General features: G+C 43.8%; 1 protein-coding gene across 6 annotated transcripts in view; it reads left to right on the top strand.

Annotated features, from left to right (window-relative positions):
• The window catches only part of RABGAP1L (RAB GTPase activating protein 1 like), a 181,601-nt gene extending 160,192 nt beyond the window's left edge, over nucleotides 1-21,409 (top strand). For 4 of the 6 annotated variants that reach the window (XM_065745323.1, XM_065745316.1, XM_065745342.1 and 1 more), the window contains 7 exons: nucleotides 8,968-9,060; nucleotides 15,873-15,983; nucleotides 17,383-17,487; nucleotides 18,566-18,649; nucleotides 19,156-19,227; nucleotides 20,432-20,629; nucleotides 20,942-21,409. In XM_065745323.1, the coding sequence (XP_065601395.1) occupies nucleotides 8,968-9,060; nucleotides 15,873-15,983; nucleotides 17,383-17,487; nucleotides 18,566-18,649; nucleotides 19,156-19,227; nucleotides 20,432-20,629; nucleotides 20,942-21,097 (819 nt within the window). In that variant the 3' untranslated portion in view covers nucleotides 21,098-21,409. Of the gene's footprint in view, nucleotides 1-8,967; nucleotides 9,061-9,335; nucleotides 10,185-13,051; nucleotides 13,146-15,872; nucleotides 15,984-17,382; nucleotides 17,488-18,565; nucleotides 18,650-19,155; nucleotides 19,228-20,431; nucleotides 20,630-20,941 lie in introns of those variants that run through there. The other 2 variants (XM_065745358.1, XM_065745333.1) reach the window with 2 other exon arrangements.
• Nucleotides 21,410-26,513: the final 5,104 nt, after the last annotated feature.

Raw genomic sequence — 26,513 nt, 5'->3', positions numbered from 1 at the left:
CTCTGTGATCTGTAGGCTCATCCACTTTGCAAGAGGTGCTAAAGCTAGATGAAAAGGCAATGTATTAATAAAAGCCTAATTACTTAATTACTAGAAAATGAATGTAAAATTCCTGCCGGTGGATGTTTTAGTTAAAAGTATTCTCTTTGTTGTCTGTGACTGTTCTCACTCTTTGAACCCAGTTCTCAGAAGAATTTGACGTTAATGACGTCAGTGCCATGGTTCAGGAGGTATATTCCAGTACTTGGTGTCCTGTTGTTTGCTCTTTCATGTATGTTCAGTGTGTGCATATCTTCTTTACTGCTTCCATCTATCTAGCTATATGAACTTACAAAAATAAATAGAGCACTGAGTGCTGGTTATGCTGGTTGCTGTTGTTTCAAACCTGCAAGCTTGTCTTTTGTGCTACAAAGAATCCAGAGCAGTGCGTGAGGTACGACAAGACAAAGCTCAGTGTATGTACAATGTCACTGTTGAGTCACCAAAGTAATGGCAAAGTAAGATATGATGGTGTTTGTCCTTCACCCTGCATGTCACAGAGTGTGTTGGAAAGAGCAAGCACGCGTAGGTTGTCTGTATTCAGGTTGAACACCGCAGCTCAGGCAGCACTGGGTTTTGCCATCCCAAAATTGAGGGTGTTTTTTTTATCCATGGCAAAAGGAGATGAGAAGCAACACTGGATGAGAGGCCTGGGACAGAGAGCTCAGCAAGAAAATTGGTCTGTGCTGCTCAGATGGGATTGGCTTTCCAGCTGAAGTTGGCTGTATGGCCATGTCCTCTCCAATCCCTCCTGCCAGTGCCCCTCTTGCTTTTGTCAGAGCATGGTATGCTCTTGGGCTGTGCTCTGCTGGATGATGGAGTAGCACATCTTGAGTTTGCTGGTAATGGATTAACCTAACAGAGACTCAGATAGGTGTAAAGGATGAGTGCAAGTCTCAAAAGAATATTAAGCACATTCGCATGCTGATCTGCAAGTCAGCATGCCTGGCTGGATCTGCTGGGGGCCAGCGAGCAGTGCTGCTGCACGTTCCCTTTCCCAGAGGTGCTCTCCAGCAGCTACTTAAGCACACTACTGGCTGACTAAGGCTTCTAAACTCTGCTGGGCTGCCCCTCCTCTAGGCACCCGCCTGCTCCGTGGTGAGGTGCCTCGCAGGTCCCACAGAGGCTGAAAGGTGCAAATATGGCAAAGCCTGAAGCTTCATTAAAGGCACTGAGGAATCCTTGGCAGATGAACAACAACGTGGCAGAGCAAGCTTCAGTGATTAGAGTAAAATGCTATACCCTGCTTCAGTGAGTCTTTCTGCTACCTTGGAAGCTGGATGTCGTCTCTCTTGTTTTTCAAAGCATTTATCATTTATTGTGCTGCTTTGAACAGTTTGGTTTTTATTTTAAGGCTTTGAGCAGTAGCATTTGCGGAGTTGGGCAACAAAGAGGGCAGTGAGGAAGGTTGCAAGGAGAAAATTAGAAAGCTGAAAGCTCAGCTTGAACTCAACTTGGCCTCTGGGATAAAAGAGAACAAAAACTTCTTTACAAATGTATTAACAGTAAGAGGAGAGCTAAGGAGAATCTCTACCCTATACTGGATGTGGTGGGGGCCATGACAACTGGGGATAAGGAAAAGGCTGAGATTCTCAGTGCCTTCCTAATGTCTGTCTTTAAAGGTCAGACTAGTTATTCTTGGGGTACTCTACCCCCTGACCTGGAAGTCTTGGATGGAGAGCAGAATAAACCAATTCAAGTGGGAACAGGTAGAGACCTACTATGGTGTCTGTCCAACTGATGGTGGTGAGGGAGCTGGCAGAGGTGATTGCCAGACTGCTTTCCATCATCTGTCAGGCTCCTGGTCAACCGGAAAGGTCTCAGAGGATTAGAGTCTTGTCAGTGTGACTCCCATCTACAAGAAGGGTCGTAAGGAGGATCTGGGGAACTGCAGGCCTGTCAGCCTGACCTCGGTGCCAGGGAAGGTCATGGAGCAGATCATCCTGAGGGAGATCACACGGCATGTGTGGGACAACCGGAGGATCATGTCTAGCCAGCGTGGGTTCATGAAACGTAGGTCCTGGTTGATCAAACTTATCTCCTTCTGTGATGGAGTGGATGAGGGAAAGGCTGTTGAGACCTGGGAGTATTGGTTGATGCTTGGCTGAATATGAGCCAGCAGTGTGCCCGGGTGGCCAAGAAGGACTTGTAACTACTAACTATGAAACTAGTGGTAGGACAAGGTGGAACAGCCTCAGGTTGTTGCAGGGAAGATTCAGGTTGGACATTACGGAACATTACTTCTCTGAGAGAGCAGTTGGGTGCTGGAATGGGCTGCCCAAGGGGTGCTGGTGTCACCATCCCTGGAGGTGTTCAGGGCACATTTAGATGTTGTACTGAGGGACGTGGTTTAGTGGGAAATACTGGTGATAGATGGACGGTTGGACTGGATGATCTTGGAGGTCTTTTCCTGCCTTGGTGATTCTGCGATTCTAAGGCATGGCTTCTGTGAAGATGCTAGAGATAAGAGTATTTGATACAGCAGAAGTGATTACAGAGCACTGAATGTAAGTGTGTAATGGCTCAGCTGTAAGAAATAAAAGGTATACATTTTCTGCTAGTGGAGTAATGCACTAGGAAGCAATTGCTCTTAATAACCTGGGGGCTTGAATTATTAATTAAAGCAATGAAAGATGTTTTAGCATCAAGGACTTTGCTGCGTGTCAGAAGTCTAACTGTGTTTTAGAGACACTTGCAAATCCAAGGTATGACAACATTACGATTTTCTGAACTTTGTGATGCGGAGTGGTTGATGTCAAACAATATTAACAAAAACAATGTATGTTCAGAGGATACCGTGAGTTCCTTACTGAAGAGCAGAGTTTACCTGTGTGCGTGCTTTAGAGGTGTGCTCCACCACCCGCTGCAAGGTGGGTATAGACATTTTCCCATCTAGAATGCTTTGAATATTTTTACCCTTAACCACTGCACTCTTGTTGGCCAGAGCCAATTTAAATGCAAAAAGGACGCTTGCTGACAAAGTGAATGTAGCTGTTTCCTTTACTGAAGCTCCTATCTATGAGAGGAAGCACTTCTCACCAGTGTGAGCTGCTAGACATCCGCCTCAGCAATAGGAGATAATCAGCCGTTTGTAGGCACTGCTTTTAAGCCACAGAGGATGGTGGTTGGTTGGGGTTTTTTGCTAAAACAAGTGGAGTTGAAGTGGATAATAAGCCCTCCATAGTTCAGAGTGAAAATGAATTCTGAAATGCTGAAAATTTTGTGGATCTGAAGATGAATATTCTGCTTTTTTTTTTTTTTTTCCCTAATGAAGATTCCTATGCAGTTCATATATGTACTTCGAACAGAAGTATTGCATTGAGTGCAAAAGTGCTCTCCAGTATTCAGAGCTGCAGCTCAGGGAACGTAAAGTTCTTGTTCTCTTTGCCTGTGTTTCTGTATGAGGCTTGCTGCATATCTCTTGGTCTCAGCTTACTCTTCTAACTAAGTTAACTGTATTGTTAACTGAGCCTGAGTAAGCAGATCTTTAAATGCAGGGGCCATGGAAGAATAATGTGTTCTGCCAGGTTCAGCAGGTTTAGATGAATGAAAGTGCACTAGAGAGATTAAAGGTTGACAAAAGGATCTGGTGTTGGAAACCAAGCGGAGTCACTGACTGCAGCCACTGCTGTTTTGGATCACAGTAAGTTGGGCAGGTACTCTGGAAATCTTCAAGTTGCTTTTCTGCTCTTCATCTGAATTTCTATGGATGTCTCAGCTGCAATTGAGATGTTGTGTTGTTGGGGCCATACGGAAGAGTTAAGTCAAAATAAAAATCCAGCTGACATTCAAATTGGATTTGTGTTATCCTGAAGGCTCTGTTTGGGAGGTTGTAGACCTACAGAGCTGACAAGAAGGTGATGTACAGCAAGAGTAAAATTCTTCCTGCAGTGCAGCAGTATGTAGGTGTGCTGCTTTGGGGCAGGCTGCTTCGCTGCTATGAAATGAGCATGGTTCTTTTTTTCCAAATGCAAGATAGAGTGGTGCTGTGCAGCACTCAGGCGCACGGGAAGCAGGCGGTCTCTCCAGCAAAGAATGTCTCCCAGGAATCTCAGGGAGCATCTCCTTCTCACTGGTGCAGATAGTAAAACAGCAGCTGACACTCAGGGCTTTTATTGTGCTGCGTGCAGTGCGTGAGCTCGAGCAGGGTGACAGTACTCTGGATTCAGCTTTATCCACTGTGATGAAAGGTGGGAAATCAGCCCAAGCACCGCAGGTTTTGTACTGCAGGCTCACCTGAAGCCAGGCTGCAGGGTGGATGATGCCAGAATCAGATGCTAAGAGGCTGCTTTGCAGGAGCTTTTTGGCCATCTTGCCCTAAAACCAGGGGTTCAGCAGTGTTTGATGTGATCCGTCCCAGCTTTTGGATTTTCTTTAGGCAGCAGCTGATTTAAATCTCTACATTTCCTATCCATACAGAGGCTGCAGCATTTCTGTTCCTCAGACTACCCAGAGCGAAGAGCATTTGGTGGGAAACTCTGATTTGCCCTTTCTCCTCTGAGATTTCATGCTTGTGGTTAATATCTCACTGGAGATCAAGTTGTTCCAGTTGTTTTGCATAATATCTATAGACGACATCCCACTCATCCCCTTTAAAATCGAATCCAAGAGACAGGTATCTTGTGCCAACACGTTACTGTTGGATTTATTCTGTCTTTCTCATTACTGCATCCTCCCAGAAGAAAAATAAATTGCTTATCTACTCCTAAATCTTATCTCCAGTGACAGATCATAGAATCATAGGACGGCCTGGGTTGAAAAGGACCTCAAAGATGATCGAGTTTCAACCCCCCTGCTGTGGGCAGGGTTGCCAGCCATGAGAGCAGGCTGCCCAGAGCCACATCCAGCCTTGCCTTGAATGTATCCAGGGATGGTGTATCCACAGCCTCTCTGGGCAAGCTGTTCCAGTGCCTCACCACCCTCTGAGTGAAAAACTTCCTCCTAACATCTAGCCTAAATCTCCCCTGTCTTAGTTTAAAATCATTCCCTCTTGATCTGTCACTATCAACCCATGTAAGCATTTGTTCCCACTCCTGTTTATACGCTCTCTTCAAGTACTGGAAGGCTGTGATGAGGTCTCCCCAGAGCCTTCTCTTCTCCAGACTGAACAAGCCCAGTTCCCTCAACCCTTCCTCACAGGAGAGATGCTCCAGCCCTCTGATCATCTTAGTGGCCCTCGTCTGGGCCCGTTCCAAGAGCTCTGCATCTTTCTTGTGCTGGGCGCCCCAGGCCTGGTCACAGTACTGCAGATGGGGCCTCACAAGAGCTGAGCAGAGGGGGACAATCCCCTCCCTCTCCCTGCTCACCACCCCTTTCTTAATGCAGCCCAGGATACAGGTATTGCAAAGTTTTTCTTCTTGGCTTTTGGCAACCTCCCTTTTAAGAACGGATGGTACAGTTATCCATAGCAATGACTAGGCAGGCCGTTGAAGCACTGAGACAGTTTCCTTTTGTGTTTTTGTTACCTTAGAGCCTTAATTTGGCTAAATAAACAGCGTCATACTATCCTTCTCTGAGCCTGATTTAGTTGTTTTTAAATATTAAATATTAATTAGAACAAATCGGTGTGGCAACAAATGAAGACATCATGTGACATTTGCAATTGGTGCCACCAGTCTCCTTCCTGAGGTTCTGCTTGAAGCTTCACAGAAACAAGCATCGTTTTGAAATTAGGAGTGCAGAGGTAACTGAACGCTGCCTACATCGGTAGTTTGATGGGACTGGGTATTTTTGGGCTCATTATGAAGTGCCAGGTGGAAAAGGAGAGGGAAGCTGGGAAAAGGTGCTCTGCTCGGCACGATGCTCTGGCCTGATTGGAAATTGGAGATCAGGTAATGGGGTTTTTCTGTCTGGATCATCCTCTGTCTCTCTTCAGCATGTACAGGAAATCGCTTTACATCTCTGCTTCCATTTCCTTGGCTGTCAAATGAACATAATGATAACTGCCTCCTCTGAGTGCTTGTGCCCCATTAGAGCGATAAAGCATTTCGGAGGAAGGAGTCATTGATGTGTGACTTAGTAATCCTGCAAGGTCAGCCTGAACTGCCTCTAAACAGCCACAGGAATTGCAGGATGAGGGAGAGGTCTTCTGCAGCTACCTTCAGTTACCTTCTACAGCAGAGCATTTTTCTCACCTGCCACCTGTCAGCTCACTGCAGTGCATCCCTGGGTGTTTGTGCACTCCTGTGTTATTTTTTCAGGAGGATTTGCTTGTTCAGTTCTGCTGCATGGGTGTCTTATCAAGATGCTGCGTGTGTTCTTCCTGTACATACGACTGCGTGTGACACGATAACACAAGTCAAAAAGATGCTGAGATAAACAGATGAGCCGTGGTTATAACCGTACGAGCCTCCTAAATCTGATAGCCATCAGTTCTAGCCAGTATAGCCATGGTGCTAAAGAAAGAAGAAATCAATATTGCAGAAGCCTTTACAGAAAATTTATGAGCACTCTTTGTTCAGGAGCAATCCATGAAGTCTGAAGCACAGCTAGCACTGTGCTCTTACGGAGGAGCCTAAGGAGAAGCCTCCTGTTGAACCCACAAACTGTTTCAGGGAATTAAATCAGGGAATATGAAAACGAGCTCATATTTTGGTTCTAGGTTACAGTGTGTGTGCAGAAGAAGGAGGTTCTGTGAAAAATCATCGTGCTCATTTGGATACTGTGGCTGAATAGACAGTAACAGTGAAGCCTAGTCCCTGCTGCAGTTATTAAGGGTACCACTTTGGGTTTATATACCTAAACGGGTTTGTATGAATTGTTTCTCCAACAGGACTGATGCTTACACTCCTTGGTTTGATCCTGGTTGATGTTATTACTGGTAAGGAAACGTTGTCACTGCCTCCTTCCCAGCTCACAGCACTGCGATCATGGGCAGCTCTCCTAGTTGTGTACAGGGGAGCTCATCCCTCTGATGGCCACAGGGGACCCATGTGTACTCATGGCTATCTACTGAAACCTGAAGGAGAAGATAGAAGAATGGTTGGTGTGAGTTGTTCCTGGGTACTAAAAAATCTCTTTGTGGGCTCGATTCCCTCTGCAGTGTTCGTGTGGCTGAGGTGGGAGGTGCTTGTCTCTCTGTGGAGGGAGATTTATATCTTGTACTTTAAAAGCTTGATTATGTCTTCATTAAAAACATCAAAAATCAGGAAAATATGTAGTTGTACAGATCCCTCCTGAGTTACAGCTGTGTTGTGCCTTTTTCCTTTACGATGTCTCCCCCACACTTGTCTTCACTCTGTGCTGGAAGCATTCAGGAGTGCAGTACAGCAGCACAGCACAGAAGAGCTGAGTCTGGAGGAGCCTCGCAGTGCTCCAGCCTGGGAACCTTGGTCTGTTTCTCTGAACCAGATTAAAAGTGAGCACTGTGGGAGCTGGGAATAGATTGAGTTTGGATATGTGATGGGTTCACATCATTTAAAATTCTGTGTTGAGATTATTTCTTATTCTCGATGATTAAATAGCATCAGCAGCACCAAGCTGCAGCTAAAACAAAGCGGGCTGGTTTTGCTTCCTGAAGGTTGCCCAGCTGAAAAGTGCAAACACTCCTCACTCTTCTGATTAAATCCTTTTCATTTCATTGTGGTTTGCAATAAGGAGTGATCAAAGTGGAAGTTCTCTTCTATGTCTATCCAACATGCCGAAAGTTTTTATGTTTCCCCTTTCCTCCTCACTTTGTTTGCAGGGGATTGGTTTAAGATCCCTTCTGTAGCTGTGAGCAGTAGTGCTGCTCTATCAGCTCCTTGCACGCTGCTTTGCAGGTCACAGGTTTTGTGTTTTCTGCTGCACCAGGGACCTTGCCTGGTCCCTTCCTGCATCATAGAGGAAGGAGGTGTTAGGTTGAAAACCAGTAAGGGAAAAACAACACTGAAATTACATGTAAAGTTGTATCTCTGCTCACTGGCAGTAACTTCGTGTCCTGAGGCAAGGTGACAGGAGCATGTCCTCGTGCCAGCAGTTGGCTAGACAAGATCAATATATGGGAGAGGGGGAGATACATCCATAACAGATACAGGAGGAGCATGTGTTGATGAGTCACAGCAGTCAGTGGTGTCAGTGATCTCTCTGGATGCCAGCCTGTGATCCCACACTTAGCAGGGGTGGGTTCTTGTTGCACAGAAGGGACACAGTATTGCTCTTGGAGGTCTCTAGAGAGATGGTTGGATAGCACAGTGCAGCAAGGTGAAAGGGAAGCCTAGGATCCCTGTGCTCCATTTGAAGGAGATACAGGTGCTCTTTGCGTCCCTTGTGTCATCTTCAAAGCTGTGTTTTCCCAGAAACCAAGCTTGCTGGGACCTGGCCTTTGTGCAGGGTTGTTTACTGAATTTGCTTGTGTGTTCGGTGTTGCTGCCTCTCTGTTTCCCTGCTGTGGCTGGAAGCGAGCACTGCAGCATCTCCACCTCTGCTGAGGAGGAGCCTGGTGCCAGACTTCACGAGGGCATTGGTCACAAGCTAGTCATTTAGACATTAATACTCTTCCAGCAATAAAACCCATTACTTTCATCTCCCCCAGGAAATCCTCCAGTCCTTTTGCACGCACACTCTTTTCTTGTAAATCATTTTAGCAGGGTTTTTATGGCTTTTTTTTTTATAAGGCACTTTATTTTAGCGAGTCATACATATCAAAGCATATGCTCCTCTTCCCTGATCTCTGGCTGCTCCCTTTCGTTCTTGCTTCTTATTGCAATGTCTCTGAGTATTTGAAATATTAACAGTAGGCACAGAGAGGTTTCAGCCAGCCTGCAGTGTATTGGTAAGTGCTGGACGTAGCTTGCTGAGCAATGGGGGGGAGGGGGCGACGGGGAGCGACTTGATTCAGCAGCAGTTTCCAGCACGTCCTTTGCTTCCTGCTTGCAGGGAAAGCTTTCAGAAAGCCTTTCCAGTGTTTCTCTGATCTTTAAACGTGTGTCTTCCAAATGTGTTCCACAGGTGCCAACAAAAAAACTGAAGAAATATGAGAGAGAGTACCAAACAATGCGAGAGAGTCAGCTGCAGCAGGAAGATCCTATGGACAGATACAAGGTACGGGAGATGCTGTGTGGGAACCTCTTTCATTTGAGTTTCGTGGGGAGCCATCCTGTTCCAGCCATTGAGCAGAGGTACACGTCCCACGCTCACCTCTCCACGAGATGCTGATGCAGGTGTCAGGGAATTAAACTGGCAGTGAAACTCATTCCCTTTCTTGAACGAGCGCTTTGAGCACTCGGATGTGGTGTTTCTGCAGGGATGTTTGAATCACGATTTGTTACTCTCGAGACACGTTCAAGTAGCCACATATAATATTTTTCTTCTTTCAGTTTATATGTTTGTAGGTAACTCTCCTGCTGTTGCACTTTTACGGGAGATCTTCATGAGACGCAGAAACAAAGGGTGATTCTCAGCTACAGACACAAAAAGGAGAAAATACACATTGTTGTAGCCCAAGCTGTATGCAGTAACATCCACAGAGACTTTGGGAAGATGCACTCTTCCTTGACTTGAGATGTCCTTGCCTTTCAACTCTGTTTATAGCAAATGTTAGTAATTCTTTGTCAGTATAATGGCTAGTACAGTGGGACCCAGGGTTCTCCTGGAGTCCTAGCATACTACTGCAGTAGCTTTAATAGTAATAAATAGCCTGCTTTAGAGCAGTGGAGGAATAAAGCTTCAATTGTTAATATGGTAGCTCAGTAGTTGACCAAAAAAAAGAAAAAAAGGCCTTAAATTTTGGATCAGCATTGTTTCCAATGTGATTGTTCTGCTGTTACTGCTACGTTGTGTTGCCATAGGTTTTTGTGTGAAGGAGGCCCTGCCTCTAGGTTTGTACTTCACAGCGTTCAGGATTCTTTTATTGCATACCCAGTATTGAAAAGAGGTTAGTGTTCCTTGGGTGAAGCTGCCAAAGATGAAGCACTTTACTGGATAACGCCCAGTTTTGCTGGGAACTGACATTGCTCATATACACCTGTGTTGTTTTCCTGCTGTTCTTCATTGTGCCTTATTATGTGAAGTGATGCTGCTGTTGGTACAGAGTCTGCCTGGAGTGTGGGCTAGTAAATAATTACAGGTGCTGCCACAGGTTTCCATGGTATGTGAGCATAAGGAGAGTGCACCATGCTCATAAAACCACAGTGCAAAGGACTATGCCATGATTCATAAATGCAATGAGATATTATAGTTAGAAAGTAAAACTGACTTTACAAAAGTATTCACTTGTGAAAAACAATGTTTTAAGTGTAGTTCTTCTGTGTCAAAGAGTGTACGTTCTATTGTTTCTGAGAACTGGGACTGCCAAGCACTGATGATCAGAAAACTGAGACGAAAACACAACTTGCTGCTGGTGAGCTTCTGCAGTGGTTCCCTTATAGTACTGTGGAATTAAAGTAATGCTTAGAGCCCAGAGAAGGCTTCTTTAAAGCTCTGTGGAAGTGTGTTAACTGGTTAATGCTGGGCAATGGACGGTGAAGAACATCATCCCCAAGCTGCAAAGGAGGATATAGAAAGTGGCCCTGTGCTCACTGTCTGTGTGAGGCACTGTCCCTGCCAAGACCACTGCACGAGTGTTGGCCTGCACTTGCCCAGCTCCCTGGGTTGGGTCTGCTCTTCTTACTGATGATGTGCTTAGGTAGGCTCCATAACTTGTTAAAGGCAGAGTTCAGACTCCTTCAGCTGATTGATGTGATGGAGAAATGCTTGTCCGTGCTCTCCGTCCCTTGCTTTGCTTGCTTGATTTTTATTTGTGTGTCAGGCTGAGGTTGGTGAGAACTGACATTTCAAGAGGGCAACAGGAAATGCAAGCTGTAGATCCTTGTGGGCAGAGAGTGGGGAGCCAGCTTCGCTTGTCCCTTACATAACCACACAGCAGCCTTTGTGCTTTCAAAATGCATTTGGTTTTGGCAGTGTCAGTGCTAGACTGCCTGGTTAGGTTGGTTAGGGAAATGCCTGAGACAGCACTGGTGGAAGGCCAACACATTGTCACTGAGCACAGCAGTGCTGTTAGCTCCTCTGGCCTTGTGTGCTCTGTGCGGGCTCTGCCTCAGAGGTCCACACTGTAATTTTTAGTTTCTCTTCCAGAACATGTTGCTTTGGTTTACTTACCTAGGAAGAGGGGACTTCTCGGGCTCGTGGAGGCCGTGCAGAGCCATTCTCTTACAGGCTGAGAAGAGCTTGCAGTCTTTTGACAGTTCTAAGCTACAGCTGTTACAGTTTTTGCTCTTTGCAGTGTGTTATGGTTTCTGTTGCCAGTAGAGGTCTGTCAGGACGATAGAGATGTACTCAGTGATGGTGTTGCATTGGCACTCCTGAGGTGCAGTGATGAAGGATGTCCTGAGTAAGACCCCTCCCTGTGAGCTGCCCTTCCAGCAGAAGGGACCGCTCTGACTTCCCGTGGAGTGCACGAGAGCTTCTTCGTGTCCTGACATTCCTGAGCACAGTAATGCTGAGGCTGAGGAGCCTCCTCTGCACTGCCAGGAAAGAGATGGCTCGTGCAAAGCCACCCACCCCACGCTCCCCATAACCTCCAGAAAAGGGCTATTTTTGCAGTGTCAGAGCTGATGTCAACCAGCCACGTTTTCTTGACAGGTTGAATTCACATGCCACAATAAGATGTGCTCTATGCCACGGGAGCACCTGCCCAGCTTAAATTTCACATGCTGATTGTGATAGAATTGCTTTGCCAAAAGAGCAGTATTAACAAGTGCCATATGTTTTGGTGTTTATTTCCTTCTGTATTTACAAGTATTATGTAGGAAAAGTATATTTTTTTATGGACACGTTTTCACGGTCACGTAATTTCATCCTCTATTATTCAGAAGAAGTCATCATTCACAATGCTGTTGGGTTTTCAAAGTAGAAGTACAGATGTTCTAAACTGCTGTGTGCCACCAAATTTTATACTTATTAGTTAAAATAAACAACAAGATACCTGTAGGAATCAGTTAAAAAAAAGAAAATGACCTGTATGTGCAGGGAAAAAAAAAATAGTGGTATGGTTCAGATTGATATTTTCTGTATATTGTTACAGGGCTCTTTTTTTCTGTGTTTAAGAACGTTTCATGTAACAGGGTTGTTGCTAAGAAATTGCTGAAGTTGGGCTCAGCAGCCTTCTATTGGAAATAAAAAGGACAAATCCAGATGAAAGTCGGCTGGGCCCTGCTTGTGCCCAAGGTTTTGTTCTGAAGGTAGAAGTGTGTTTTCCTCCATGGACTTCATTGTGCAACAGAGATGTTGTCTATCTGAATAAATGTGTGATTTGGACATAATAGCTTCTTCTGTCTTTGAAGTGGAAGTGTTGTTTGATCAGAGTCGTGGTAACTGAATGGTAAGCGCCATGTGGAGAAACATAAGGTAACTCTCGATGGGATTTTTCTCTGTGGGTTGGTTTGGTCTTTTTGTTGCTTGTTTTTGTTTGCTTTGTTGTTTTGTTCAAAGCGTCAGTGCCCTTCTGGGAACTTTTTTCTCACAGTCAGCAAGGAAGGACGCAGATCACTTCCAGGAGCCTCAGAGCTGCTTCCCATGGAAGGCTTTCCTGGGTAGTGGTGCAAATGCCTGTTGGCTTTCTAGATGGTGTTTCGCAGGGTTTTCCTTTGGAGCTGTCTGCAATCCAGAGCTCTTCCCAGTGGGCTTACGAAGACGTCACTGGGATTGCATCAGGAAAGTGAATTGTAAGCGGTGTTTTCATTCTGCCACTGAGGAACTGTTCTTGCCAAAGATCTGTGGTTTGGGTGGTTGCTCACCCAGCAGTGTGACACTGAATTGCTTAACAAGGTTTGTGACTCGTTAACGCCCAGCTTGAGTAGCAGCGTAGAGAGGATGCATCATCATCACTAATCCTGTCTGGTATTGCTCCTTGGCACTGGCTGGATGGGAGCAGAGGGTGGAGTTTCAGCCCTTTGCTCTCTCTGAGCTGAGGCTTGCCTCCTGCTTCCAAATTTGCCTTCTTTCCATCAAGTGTGCGATGGAGGCTGGAGAATATCTTCTTTAACAATAGGAACCAAAGACCCACTGAAGAGTCGGCAACTTTTTTTTTTCTTTCTGATTTTGCTGGTATTAAAAATATTTTATATCCTGTTTTCACTGTCTTTACACCAATGGTTGAAAGCAGTATTTGGTCTGTGACTTTGCTGGAGGTAAGTTTCTTTGTGTTTGTTCGTACCAGCAGTGTTTGTCCCTTTTGGAAATGCACTATCCTCCTTTTAAAGAGAGTTCACCGGATGCTTTTAGTAACAGGAGGGACAGGGAAGAGGGAATACCATGTTTTAATGATTGTAGGAACTGGGTAGTGCTGATGAGAAGGAAATTGTTGGCATAGTCAGTAAATTATTAGCAGTGTGCAGAGAAAGGGCAGGAAGCTGGCTGTTCATGCCAGAGACATCCAGCAGGTCTGACGAGTTGGCTCATGCCAGGTTACAAAAGTGAGCCCTGTGAGCCCTGCTGGAACAAAACCAGCTCCATCCATTGAACTTCGTTCCACTGCAGCCGGTATTTTATAGAACAGGTATGTACTTCAGAGCCATCGGAAGCAGTCTAGATGCAAAAAATGCCATTTGATATTTTTGTCTTCATTGTGTAAAGTTAGGTTTTATTGAGACTTAAGCAGATGAGAGTTTCCTCGTGAGGAAGGAGGCAGTTTTTCACTGCTAGATCAAGGGGGAGGAGCTGGAAGGGACAGACCATCTAATCGTGCACACTGCCCTGTGTGGAGGGAGAGTAAAGGTATGGCCAATGAGAGACTCAGCTCTTAGCTCTTAGCTGGACTGGATGCCCAAGGTAAGAGATATTTGACTTACTAAAAATGTGCCATGTCAATTCCAGTTTAAGAGGAGGACAGCGCATTTCCAACCACGTAGCTTGCTTACCACTTGTGTGCGAATGCAAAGCAGGAACTTCAGACTTCACATTGTGCAGCTTGCTTTGCAGACACCGAAGCTTTTGGCAAAAGCATAGCAAAAATGTTACAGCAAACTTCTTTCTGGGTTATTTTTGCTCTGAGCAACATCCCTGTGAAAAGGTACTGGTGCTGTAGCATCTGACAGCAATACAGTCCTAATTTCATCCCAGTTTTTAAGTGAAGTGACTTTCTGTTAACTGCTCACTGACAGACTGGTGTGTTGTAGACACATCTTGGATGGTCTGAACACACACAGAAGTGAAGATGCATTGGATGCTTCTTACTACTGAAGACAGCCATTTAGTTTGATGCTTTAAAGTGTATTTATCCTTATAGGATAATTTTATTTATAATGTGATTAAAATTAAGAAATTCTTGAAGTGAGGTGTTTTTCAGCAATAGTTATTTTAACTGTGAGGAACGCAGGTATTTCTCACTTTCTATATATGTATATATACATATAAAGTTATTTAAAGTACTGTCTTTCAGAGAGGAAACAAGCTGACTTTCCTGTACAGGGCAGTGCACAATCTACTTGCACAATAAGGTCACAGTGAGGAGAGTGTATTTGCAGAGTTTCTGCTTCCTGCCACAGAGGAAGCTAACACAAAGAGAGACCTTTTTTAGCATACGCTTAGAGCTGTAGTTGTCCTTTTTTGTGTAAGACAAGCATGCAAAGAGAAAATGTTTTTTGGAACAGATGAAAGTGGCCGTTTCCCTGTGGTGAGCTTTGGAAAGACCGAAATATGTGAGAATAGCTGCTGAGCAGGAGGAAGTGAAGACTGGTGAATAACACACTTCTGCAAAGAGAGCACACTGTAGAAAAGCATTCACTGAGCAACCCTTGGAAAATGTTGCTGATCTCTATTCCCTTTTACTGTTTTTCTTCGGAGAGCATAACTTACCTTTTGAGTGTCCTTGTTGTGATGTTGGCGTTGGTAGGTTTCTCCATCTGCAGTTTCCATGCACACTTGTCATTTTTCCTTGAATTTCCCTAGTGCACAGATCCCCTCTGCAGTCTCTTTTGCAGTCACAGTGTGACTGAAGGCCAGCAAGTTTTTTACTTCTCTCGAAATCTGTTTGAGGAGGGAAGCTGTGTTCCCCTGAAAGTAGAGGGTTTGCTGTGGGCTCCTGCAAGTCCACAGATACCTTCGGAATGCAGTTCTGCTTCTCAGCTCTAGAAGAACAGTCTAGAAGAACTGAATTTTAAGATGTTAATTTTTTTTCTCATTTTTTTTTTCCTGTGCACTTACTTTCATTAGTGCTCTACATAGTTAGTTCCACCTTTGTGGAGCGGGTCTGGTTACACTGAGGGGAGCATCAGGGCATGTAGTCTCACAGTTGTACATTTTGTGTTGCTGTTCAGGGCCTGTGCTCACGAAGTGACACCCCCTCTTCTTCATCTGGTGCTTTTTCTCAGCAAGAACCCTTGAAACATAGCTGGTGGCACTGGTGTAGGTTGTAGAGAGAGCACGCAAATGGAGGTGCAGGTTATGTGTTCTCTGCTGGTCCCACAGAGGATGAGTGGTTGGCACAACGTCATCTACAAATGGGCTATTTTTATGAATTACCCACAGACAGAGGGTAGCTTTCTTCTTTTGATGGGGAGCTTCATTACGAGTATTTTGTTCTCTGCTGCCGGTAGGATTTTATCTGCCTTATTTCCTTCGATGATGAGCAAGCAGATTCTAAGCAGTTTTACAGAGAGGACTGTGTTTGCTTTGGACAGAGAAACCCTACAGTCAGTGTGTCACTCAATGCAATTCAGACGTATCCATTGGGATGTAAGTGGAATCGCTGCATTTGCACTGCTGGCTTAATTCACTGTTGTTTCCCAGAGCAGCAGTCCTGTCTCAGTGTGCACTTTTGCCTTCTCGGTGCTTTATACACACAATATATTCACTTATCACTCATTACTATTGATAAGAATTAACTTCCTCCTCTGGTTGTTCCTTTCTTTCTGCAGAGGGAAAACCGCAGGCTCCAAGAAGCTAGCATGAGGCTGGAGCAGGAGAATGATGACCTTGCCCACGAGCTTGTAACAAGCAAAATTGCCTTACGGAATGACCTGGACCAGGTAGTGGAGATTTGTCATGGAGATGGGTCCAAGCTCCGGCTTAGCAGTGTCAGTTTTAGGAGCCCTGTTGTGCACTCAAGTGAAAGCATAAATACAAATACAGTCTGGAGACTGGAGCATAGAGGACAGAAGCTTTCAGAGCTCTTTAAGTCAGTGATGACTGTCAGAGAACTACACGTGCAACCTTCCTCTTTCTGGACTGTTCTACATGTTATCAATAAATTCCTTAACAACTGCTATTAAGGTAGAGAAGACGGGAGGGCCACAGTGTAAATCTGAGCGGTCTAGATGAGCAAGTACGAGCAGATAACTGCAACTGTGTGGTGGAGTGGACATTCTGGTGTAAAGGCCAAAAGGAGCGCATCACAGTGCTCTGTCTTCCCCAGGAATAACAGCTTTATCTGCTTCTGCCCCTGCTGTTTTCTGAAGCTTCCTGACAAAGCACGTACCATTGCCCGTCCTGTTCTTTGCTCTCCTCCATTTTAGCAGTCTTTCTGTAGATGGAGGGGACTCCATGAAGCTCTCCCACGCCCCACCTCAGGTTGGCAGCTCTGAAAGAAAAGCTTTGTTCCTGGCTTGCAAGGAGAGGTGACACCGTGCACCGCTGCAGGTGCTTGGAGAGCCTGGAATAATCACATGAAAGGAGAAAAGATTTTTAATTCTTACTTCCAAGTATGTCTTGAGCAGGTCCTTTATCAAAAATAGCTCTGTCATTCTCAATTTATCCATCACTTCAGCCCAGGCCTGCTACCCACAGTCACCACCAGCACCCTCCCTAATAACTGTCACTGTGGCAGCAGATAAGCTGATAGCACTGGCAGTGTAGAAAAACAAGGTGCAAGTCAGAGATGAGCTCTTTAGTGTTATTTGTTGCTTGTGATGTCATTTTCTCTCTTATATTTTCAGCAAAGTATTAACCTGACAATGGCCTGGTCTGCCATGTAGTTACTGAGCAGAAGTGGTGCCATGCAGTGTGCATCTGCCACCTGGGGAATCCAACACAATATATCCAGGCACTGAAAAAGGCATTTATCTCCTGGTGATCGATCTGGTTAGCAAGGGCTAATTACTACGAACCATGCTGCCCTCACTTGGATTAATACTGCTGCCAACAGAAAGTACTTTATGTACTGTTTGTATTAGGATGTGTGATCTGTGCTTACTTGTCGCCTGGGCAGGTGACATCTGGCAAAAGGGTCATTTTTGTGCGCAGTTTTCAAAGCACAAAGAAATATCTTAGAAAGCAGCTGCTTGAAAAGGGAAGTTCATTTACAGACTAGGTTGGGTGAACCATCTGAGGTCAGGAAAAGCCAACTCTAGATCCTGAATCTGTAGTACTTGTGAGATATATTCATCGTAAACCAGTAAACGTGGTTTACACCTTTGCTTCTCATTCTAGGCTGAAGACAAAGCAGACGTTCTGAACAAGGAACTTCTCCTGACCAAACAGAAACTAGTGGAGACCGAGGAAGAGAAACGAAAGCAGGAAGAGGAAACTGCCCAGGTATGGTATTCTCCACTCTTTCCCATTTAGCTGAACGCAAGCAAAAGGTTAACCAGAAAAGCAGGAATGTACTGAAGTTACAGAAAGGATTTTGTCTTCCAAATGCAGTAGCAGTTAAAATTCCAAGTGCCAGGCTAATGTTTTGTATTTTTTCAGTGTTTTCCTGAATGTCCAATTTACCATATCTTATCCTCTCCCCAGTATTGCTGGTAGTGAGCAATCACAACTAAGGAGACACGATCGTATGTCTTTTAATTACCTAAAAGAGGTTGCTGGAAGAATTATTGCCTTGTGAGAGGCTGCAGCTTTGCTGAAATAAAGCTCTGGGCACTCCTTTCTGAAGCTAGAACCAGCAGCAGGGCAGTCGAGGGCTGGGGTAATGTGGCTGACCACACCTCGTACTCATTTGCAAAGTGTGCAGTTTATTGCTGCATTTCTTACTGAATACCAGCATACACATCAGTATGCTTTGAGAGCAGTACTGTGAGTTTTCTTATTGCCATTTGACAGCAGTGACAGTAACAATTGAACTAATTACTTTTCCCTTTCTGCCTAAAATGGAGGCTGCTGAGTTCCATATTTACTACATCCAAGGCAAAGGAGCCCTTTTTCCTACTGAGAGGGCTCTTAATGTTTAGTGCTCCCTAACAGTGGAGGAATGAGTTGCTCTGTTTTGATGCAGTATTGATGGCTAAACCAGACTTGTTTTATCCTGTTCAGAGGTGAGTGACAGTGCTGAGAGATTCTTCTCCCCGTTCCAATTCCGACCAGCCAGCGTGTCTGCCCAAACCTCTCGTCACCACTTGGTCATCTTTTCTGTTCTCTGAACCATGCTGTGCTGTTTGACACAGAGAATCCTCTAAAGAGTGATGATACACCATATGACAGCGTAGGCTTCTGGGTTATTGTAGCTATTTGTATAATTAATAAATCAGACTTTTTCCTGTTCTCCAGAACTGGAAATTGGTAAGAAAAAAGTGTAGAAATACTGTGAACACAGCCAGGCTCTGAGAGAACAATTTGGTGATGCATTTTGAGAGCTTCTTTCAGTGTACTGTGTAACTTCCTCCATTCCTAGCTGAAGGAGGTCTTCAGGAAGCAACTGGAGAAGGCAGAATCTGAGATTAAGAAGACCACAGCTATTATTGCAGACTATAAACAGGTAATGTTCTGTAGGGACACTTTCTCAAATTTCTTTGTAAACAGTTTTTTCAGCCCCTTCTGAGAGCTGAATTATCAGAGTTGCACATACGAACGTTAAAAAATACACTTCAGGCTTTCAGCAAGCTGTACAACTTGTGATAGATCTCATTGTGGATTTCCTAACCATCTGCAGACTCAGGGAATCAAAACTAATCAATCTTTAAGGTATTTCTAGTACTGTAGAATGATTTGTATCTGTTTGTTTTTGCTGTGTTACACGGAGCAGTGCAAACATTATAAAGCAGATAGTGTATAAAATATTCTGGTCCCTGTGTTCATGTTCCACATCAAATATCGCTGTTTTCAGGTCTTAGTTATCACCAGCAGTGAATTTGTTGAGGAGGAACACATCCCTGAGTGAGGTGAAACTTCAATGTCTGCTCTAAAATAGTCGTTGCTAGAAAAGCACAGGTTATATGTTAGTAAAGTCCATTTCACCTAAGAAGTCTGTTTTCTCTGCTCCAGATTTGTTCCCAGCTGAGTACCAGGCTGGAAAAACAACAGGCAGCCAGTAAAGATGAACTGGAAGTTGTGAAGGTGAGACTGATGCTTCTCCATACTGGGATGGCTTTAATGCACGTGTGGCTAAGTGCCAGGGAACCAGAACAAAATGTGGGCTGAAGCTTAGTGCAACAACAGTGGCATCCACCCAGCTGCACCAATAGCCCCACGGGTTTTCATGCTGTGTGTTTGTCACTTTAGGACTCTCCACCTGAAGGACACGTCCATTTTCTTGTAGAAATGTATGCTTTGGGCAGCAGTATAGAGAGGCTGTGTTTAGTCAGATGTTTCCATTAAATGTAAACAGAAGATGGCTCCCTGGAGGACAAAGCCTGCTGCTCCTTGGGTGTGCATAGTGGGGGGAATCAGAATTACTATCAAGGCACTGCTGATACTTGGATTTCTGCACTTGCCCACTGTGTAGGTTAAGCAGTACAGCTTTATGAAATAGCACAGCGTGGGCCATGCCTGGATCTTCATTATCAGTTCCTCTCTAATTCTCTAAATCCCATTACTAGTATCTGCACTAGTGGTGTTTCCTGATCAGGTAATAATTCCTCTGCTTTGTCACTTTTCTCTCAGTCATAATATCTAGTGGTTTCCTTAGTACTCAAACTGAACCTGATGGGTTGCTTTTTAGTGTCCATTTTTATCTGTTACTCATCAAAAGATATACTACTATTGATGTTCCTATAATTTGCTGAAATAATTCAATATTTCGTGTTTTGTTTGCAAGCCCAGACCAGCTGTGCTACATCCTCAGCCATGAGTATCTGGTTCACCTCACCAGGCAGCATGAGAACCACATAACTGTGTGTCAGATGTTGTTAGCAAGAGAGACGTTCCACTGTGATGCTGAACGCACACTCAGGGCCAGTTCTGGGCCATGCAGCCAACACAGGCTGGCTGCTTGCTTCTGGAAATACAGAAAAGCTGGCTGGGCTTCTTGTAAATAACAAAACCTGTACGAGTTTGATCAAGTACTTTTATGGAAGACAGAAAGTCTCTAGTCTGTAATTTATTCTGAATTGTGCTGACATAAATCCTGCGAGATATGACAAAGCTTTGGCAGCAAGAAGGTTTGAGTGCTTCTCACTGAGGAGGAAAGTCTTTGTGCTTAAACAGAGCACACTAAGTAGGCTTTAAGGTGTTGTAATACTGTTTCATATACCCAGGGCGTTGTTCATGAACCAAACTCTTTTTAGTGTGAAGTGTGAATGTAGCTTTCTGGCTATTTCAGGGTAAAGTGATGGCCTGCAAACACTGCAGTGAGATTTTCAGCAAGGAGGGGACACTGAAGCTGCCTGCTGTCAGCCTGGATAATAAAGGCATAGAAATAGATGATGAGAAGGATGCACTGAAGAAGCAGCTGAGAGAGATGGAGCTGGAACTTGCACAGACCAAACTGCAGCTTGTGGAAGCCAAGTGCAAAATTCAGGTATGTGGAATCCAAGGACTGCAGGGGCAGTCTCCCTGAATAAAAAAAATGGCATATACCCGTGCCATTGTGCTCATGGGAACTTCCAGAGTCCTCCGACTGTCTGTCCCTAAAAAGACAGAAAAAAAGATTCTCATCTGTATATCTAAATATCTAAAAGTTTTGGTGACTTTAATCCATCTTTTCTCCTCAGTGCCTAGGAGGCTGCAAGGAAAATTAGATTGTAGGGATTGAGTCTGAAGCTACGTTTTTTTTATTATCGTTGTTATTATTTATTGGTTTTGATCAATTCTGACTGTTCTGCTTTCATAGGAGCTGGAGCACCAGAGGGGAGCCCTTATGAATGAAATCCAAGCTGCCAAAAACTCTTGGTTTAGCAAAACCCTGAACTCTATCAAAACTGCCACAGGCACACAGCCACTGCAGCAGCCTCAGCCGTCCCTGCCACCCAAGGAGGGCAGCACATAGTTCCAGCCAGATCTAGCACAAGAGCACAAAGAACAACACGTCTGAAACCCTGGGGGAGTCTTCCAGTGGTCTCTCCTCTCGGGTAAAGGACAAAAGGCAGGAGTGCAGGCTTGAAGTGAGATTCTTCAGTGTTTTTCATTCATTCTGATGTGACCCTTTTCAGAGAGGGTAAAAATATATTGTTTTACGTTGAATTCCTACTTCTCAAACTGCCTTGCTGAAAGCCACGTTCTGATACCTTCATACTTTTACACTTTATTTTATATGACTAGATGTTAAAAATGAATAAATAATTCAAAACTAGCTCTTTAATACATGACTAACGATTCAGAATTATTTTTATCTTGCATAGAAGGTTTTTTCTTCCGGAAGAGGAGGAGAGAGAATGTCCAATGCAGAGTACTGCAGCATCACCTCTTCCCAGAAAGCACAGTGTAACAAATCCTAGTGTGTGTGCGAGTGTCTAGGATAACTATTGCCCTGGGACCATCTCAGAAGTTTGTTGCAGTGACTGCGTCCTGCAGAGAGGCACTTTTTGTAAAGCTTAGGCAGAGATAGCCTTGTGCTCGCTTGGCACAGTTGTTCATGAGCTTCCCCAAGAATTTCATCGTTGTTTGGGTTGTTTTTTTCTTCAGAAATGCAAGTTGTGCAGTTCTTGGTAGCACTGAGTAGCACTGTTGTTTAAAGGTTATTTACAACTGAGCTGGAACTTAACTGGTTCCCCTTTTTTATTTCGTGTTTATAGTAAGAACTTCGAGAAGACATTCCTTCCAGTGGGAGAAAGGGAAAACTGTTGGAAATGTATTTGTTTAGCAGAGAAGCAGAGGAAGCCGTGCATGGCTTTGACCTTTTGTAAACCCCATACAATAAAGCAGAGCCGTCATGAACATTTAAGAGAAACCTTTCCCTGTGTCAATTTGCAAATAGAAATGAGGTATCAGATAAAAACCCCGAAGGCTTTTTGCTGCACTGATGAACAAAACGTGACCAAAGCAAGATTTGTTTGCTATAAATATTCAGCTAGGACGTGCTGTGTTGGTATTATTCTATAAAAACAAACTTTTCCAGTTGAAATACACAACTTAGACTTTTCCCATGGGATAGACTTCTCTGATGATTCCAAAACCCGTCTGGTTGTTTCATCTCTTAAAGGTAAGAAACTCCAAAGTGTTTGTTTTGACTGAACATGAAAGACTCATTTCATGGCAAATTCAACTACTGCTCGAACTGATGAAATGTTTTTTAATCATACCTCTCATGTCTGTAAAATGGTCTTGCAGGTAAATAGTGCTGCTGAACAACAGGTTGTGTAGTAATTGTTCCATTTACAGAATTGTTCCAGGTATATCAGTTCTGTTTCGACGTGGTTTGTTGGTTGTTTTCTTTTTAATTTGAAGGAATGCCATATCTTGTCAGTTTTGTATAATAAAACTTACTGATACTCACCTTGTGTCAAGCAAAATCGTGAATTACTTCAGACAGGGTAGTGTGAATTGAATGCTTATCTGTGCCAAAGGAATGATTCAGAAAGATGTCACCTGCTTGAAGCAGAGATCAAGATACGAGCACTATCCTGACGATCCTGCAACAAAATTGTCTCCTCTAAGAGTTAGGAGTTAAAAACTGTTAGTATTTTTAAAAGCACCTGCCAGCAATCATCTGGAAACCTTAACATTAAGAGGGGGGGGGGGGATAAAGAGGGAAAAGGCAGAAGGGATCTCTTTTTTAAATCGGAGAAAAAATCCACTTTCTTGCTAATAATATTTTACACAGACGTTTCCATGGTGTGGACTGTCTGAACCCAGCATTACTCATTCCCTGTTCAGTACCATTTCACACTCGGTATCAGCGGCGTAAGAAGTTGGAAGTGACACTTGAGAACACCTGGTGAGCATGTCCTGATGTTTGAGAGCAGTGTGCTGATGAGCGACACCGGTGTCACAAGTGGCTGAATTTCCTATCTTAAATCAGACTTGAAGGTAAATTTAAAGCCTTGCTTGGAAAAATGCCACCATAATAAAGAAGAACCGGTTCAGGCTGCCATTCCTTGAGCTGCCACGCTCATGTAGCAGCTCGCTGCTGCTAGGAGACCCTACCCCCCACTCCCTGTTGTACAGTCATGTCCCTGTCCTTGGTATGGCACTTACTGGAGATGAATTGAATTCTAAAAGCTCATGTGTGTGGGTATTCTGCCATTTTGTCTTTTGACAAGTCAGTACATTAAGTCGTATGTCAGTGGGTCCAAGGAGAGTGAGTGGATGAGGGGGGAAATGGGAGTGCTGCTCTCACAGTTCATTGAAAAAGGAATGAAGTAAGCTTCTGTGTTTCGTGAAACTAGGCTGGACACATCATCTTTCTCAGCGTAGCAGCTCTTGGACTTTGGAAGTTGAGTGTCAGTGACAAAGTCATGTTTGCTCCCTGCTAGCTGTGACCATTCCAAAGCACTGTCAGATAGAAAGATAGAAATCTTACCTTGAACCTCTGGCATCAGCAAGAGAAGTTTCAGAAGGCTCAACTATCCATTTTGGTGATGATATAAAGGCAGTAAATGACTTTCACCTTCCATCTGTACATCCCAGTTAGTGTTTGTAGCAGTGGCATTTGGAAGAGTAATATTTATACGTGGAAACTGTTAGCTCAAAATTACTGAAAGAGTGAGAAAAATAGCTCTAAGCATAGCTGTATTCAGAAACAAAGGAAGTAGCAAAACTGCAGGATTAAACCAGGAAAGCTAAAACTCTGCCTGCTGGCTGTACGAGTCATTGAGATACTAACTTTCTTGTGAGGAACTGTTTTATCTTATTGGATTCAAATTGCTCCTGAGATGTGGAAAAAACAAACAAACAAAAAGCTGCTTTTCTTTTTTCCACTTCAAAAAGAAGTGTTTGCTTTGAGTGTAACACTTTACAGGCTAAATGAAGCCAGGTACTTACATGGTACATTTGTGACCTGGTCTCATCTTCGTGGCTCAATGCTGTAAAGCAAAAGCAATTACTTTAACAGATCCTAAATTTACCCAGAGAGACTTAAAAACAAAAACATGACGGGTGGCTTTAATCCAGGAAACTGCAAAATCCCTGAGGTCCACAGGCTTTAATGCTTAGTGAAACCTGTACTGGGAAAAGTGGTCAGCCATGTAATCAGTATTGACAGCCGACAAACCTATCCTTGCCTTGCCCATTAGTACATCCTGTAAGTTGCTACAGCTAAGTTACATGTCAGATTAGCAGGTTTTTCTCTTATTAGACATTTCAAAGAACTTTTTTGTTGGGTCTTATTTGTTTTTCCCTAAAATAGACACATCTGTGCCATTGTGTGACAAACAGCACAGACTAAAGACAGCAATTTACAGCAGGAGAGGGAGCCCGAACATCAAGAACAGAAATAATTCAGCCCTTTGACAAAGCATGAAGTATCCCATTGACTTCAGCTCACAGTACCACTCACTGACTGAACAGGGCACTTGGAGTTAAATGAAAATCTAAATTACTGGCATTCAAACTTAAAAACAACGTAAGAAATGGATGCTTTCTTCACAGGAAACAGGACTGTTCCCATCTTTCTTTGAAGTAGTGGCAGTGAACTGCACGGAACTACTTGTATGTGTGGGAGAATTATACCTCTTATGTTGATTTACTGTTAGACTCAGGGATAATTGGCGTACTTCTACATGATTTAGTAAGCCTGAATACCCTTGGCATTGAAACCAGAAACTCTTCTTGTCTTACAATGCTGGTTTTCTTCCAGCTGCTACAGAGAAAGCCCTACTGCCTGCCGTCCTGGTTGAGCAGCATGCCTCTGTTACAGCTAAATGCTGCAGACCAGACTGCTGCTCAAACAGCTGGCTGCACAATATGCAATGCCACGGATACCCAGTGCTGTGGGTACACCCAGCACCAGGCATCACGTTGTTCTTTCAAATGCAAAGACTTGAGCTAAATTCTATTTATTTCCATCTGTTACACTACTGTCCTTCTGGGAGCTGTCCCATTACCTCCTTCCGAGTAACAATATTAAGGGGAGGCACAATGAAGCACTGAGTTTTGGACCTTTCAAAGTGGATCATGTATACATCACTGCAGCCTTTAAAACTGGGCTAACCTATAGGTGGATTTAGGGAAATACAAAGAATACGGAACTGGATGACTTAATTAGCAGCACTGATCAAGATCCTATCTTTCTCAACTCAGAAGCCCACACAGTTTGTTTCAGGATCGTGACTTCAGACGTACAGGTTAATCCTCCAGGAATACAGGGCTCTCCACTTCTCCTGGATTCCAACTGCTTTGCTACTGAATGTATTTCATGCTATTTTTACCTGGGAAAAAAAAATAAATAAATGGATATGGGTAGAGAATTAGAACATTACTTCCTCTTATTTTCTTATTCAGTGGGACTTGCTTTTATTTAACCTGTAAAGGAATATATATGTATCTTCGGAAAACTATATCTTATATATAGAATAATATATAGGAAACTGAATCCCAAGGAGATAAATACAGCAAAAGGATCGAGTATCATGGATTTCATTTGTGATTTGATACCACCAGAATCCTGGGCTGTACTGATTTCCTTCCAGTTTCTCTTATTTTTGTATTTTATATCATACATGGATGCTACCATCAATGCAAACAGAAGCATCTGTTCTCAGCTTTTTCTCCAGATCCCAAGTCCCTCCTTCCAGTAATTCCTAGGGACACACTGGTACCAACACCACCTTTCAGAGCTGTACCATGAGCTCTCCTGAGCTTTGGGAACTGTTGCTTATCTGTGTAAGAGGATTCTCTGGCACATTCACACGGGGAAACGGTTAGCAATGCAGAAAAGGATCTAATCAAGTACAGTTCTGATCCAGAGCCCTCTGTCTGCCTTTCAAGGTGGCTTCTCAGCACACTGAGAGCACATTCAAAGTGCTGATTACCAGTGAAATTTTCCAGGTTTTTAGCTGCATTTGTTATCTGGGTGTGTCCCTTGTTCATAAAACATAACTTTGCTAGAGAGAGTTAGGAAGAAAGAGCATCACAGTGCTGTGAGACTTTTGAGAACAGTTCTGTACTGCCAGTTCTTGTGCACCAAATCCATGTATTATATAAAGTATGATACAGAAATATAAGTGTAACGCTTGTTATTCAAAGTGCAATTCAATGTACATGGTCACAGCAAATGTTTACTTTTCTAACTGTTACAGAATTGTTTGGATCAGTACCTTGTTATCATTGTGTGAACGATGCCTTGTAAAATAAATGGAAATGCAAACAAAAGGAGAATAAGGTGGTTATTTTGATAAGCCACTTAAGAAACAGTTAAGAGGAATAAACAGCTGTGTCAGGTTTTCTGATACAGTTCACTCCAGTTGGTTATTTTCAAGCAGCACTGTTCTTCCAGGACACAGTTGCTCAGCAGACAGCTGTCCAAA

The sequence above is a fragment of the Cyrtonyx montezumae genome, unplaced genomic scaffold (assembly GCF_038088225.1).
Source record: "Cyrtonyx montezumae isolate F1298 unplaced genomic scaffold, pur_monq_1.0 scaffold_1, whole genome shotgun sequence".
Lineage (NCBI taxonomy): Eukaryota > Metazoa > Chordata > Aves > Galliformes > Odontophoridae > Cyrtonyx > Cyrtonyx montezumae.
This window is presented reverse-complemented; position numbering and strand designations above follow the sequence as displayed.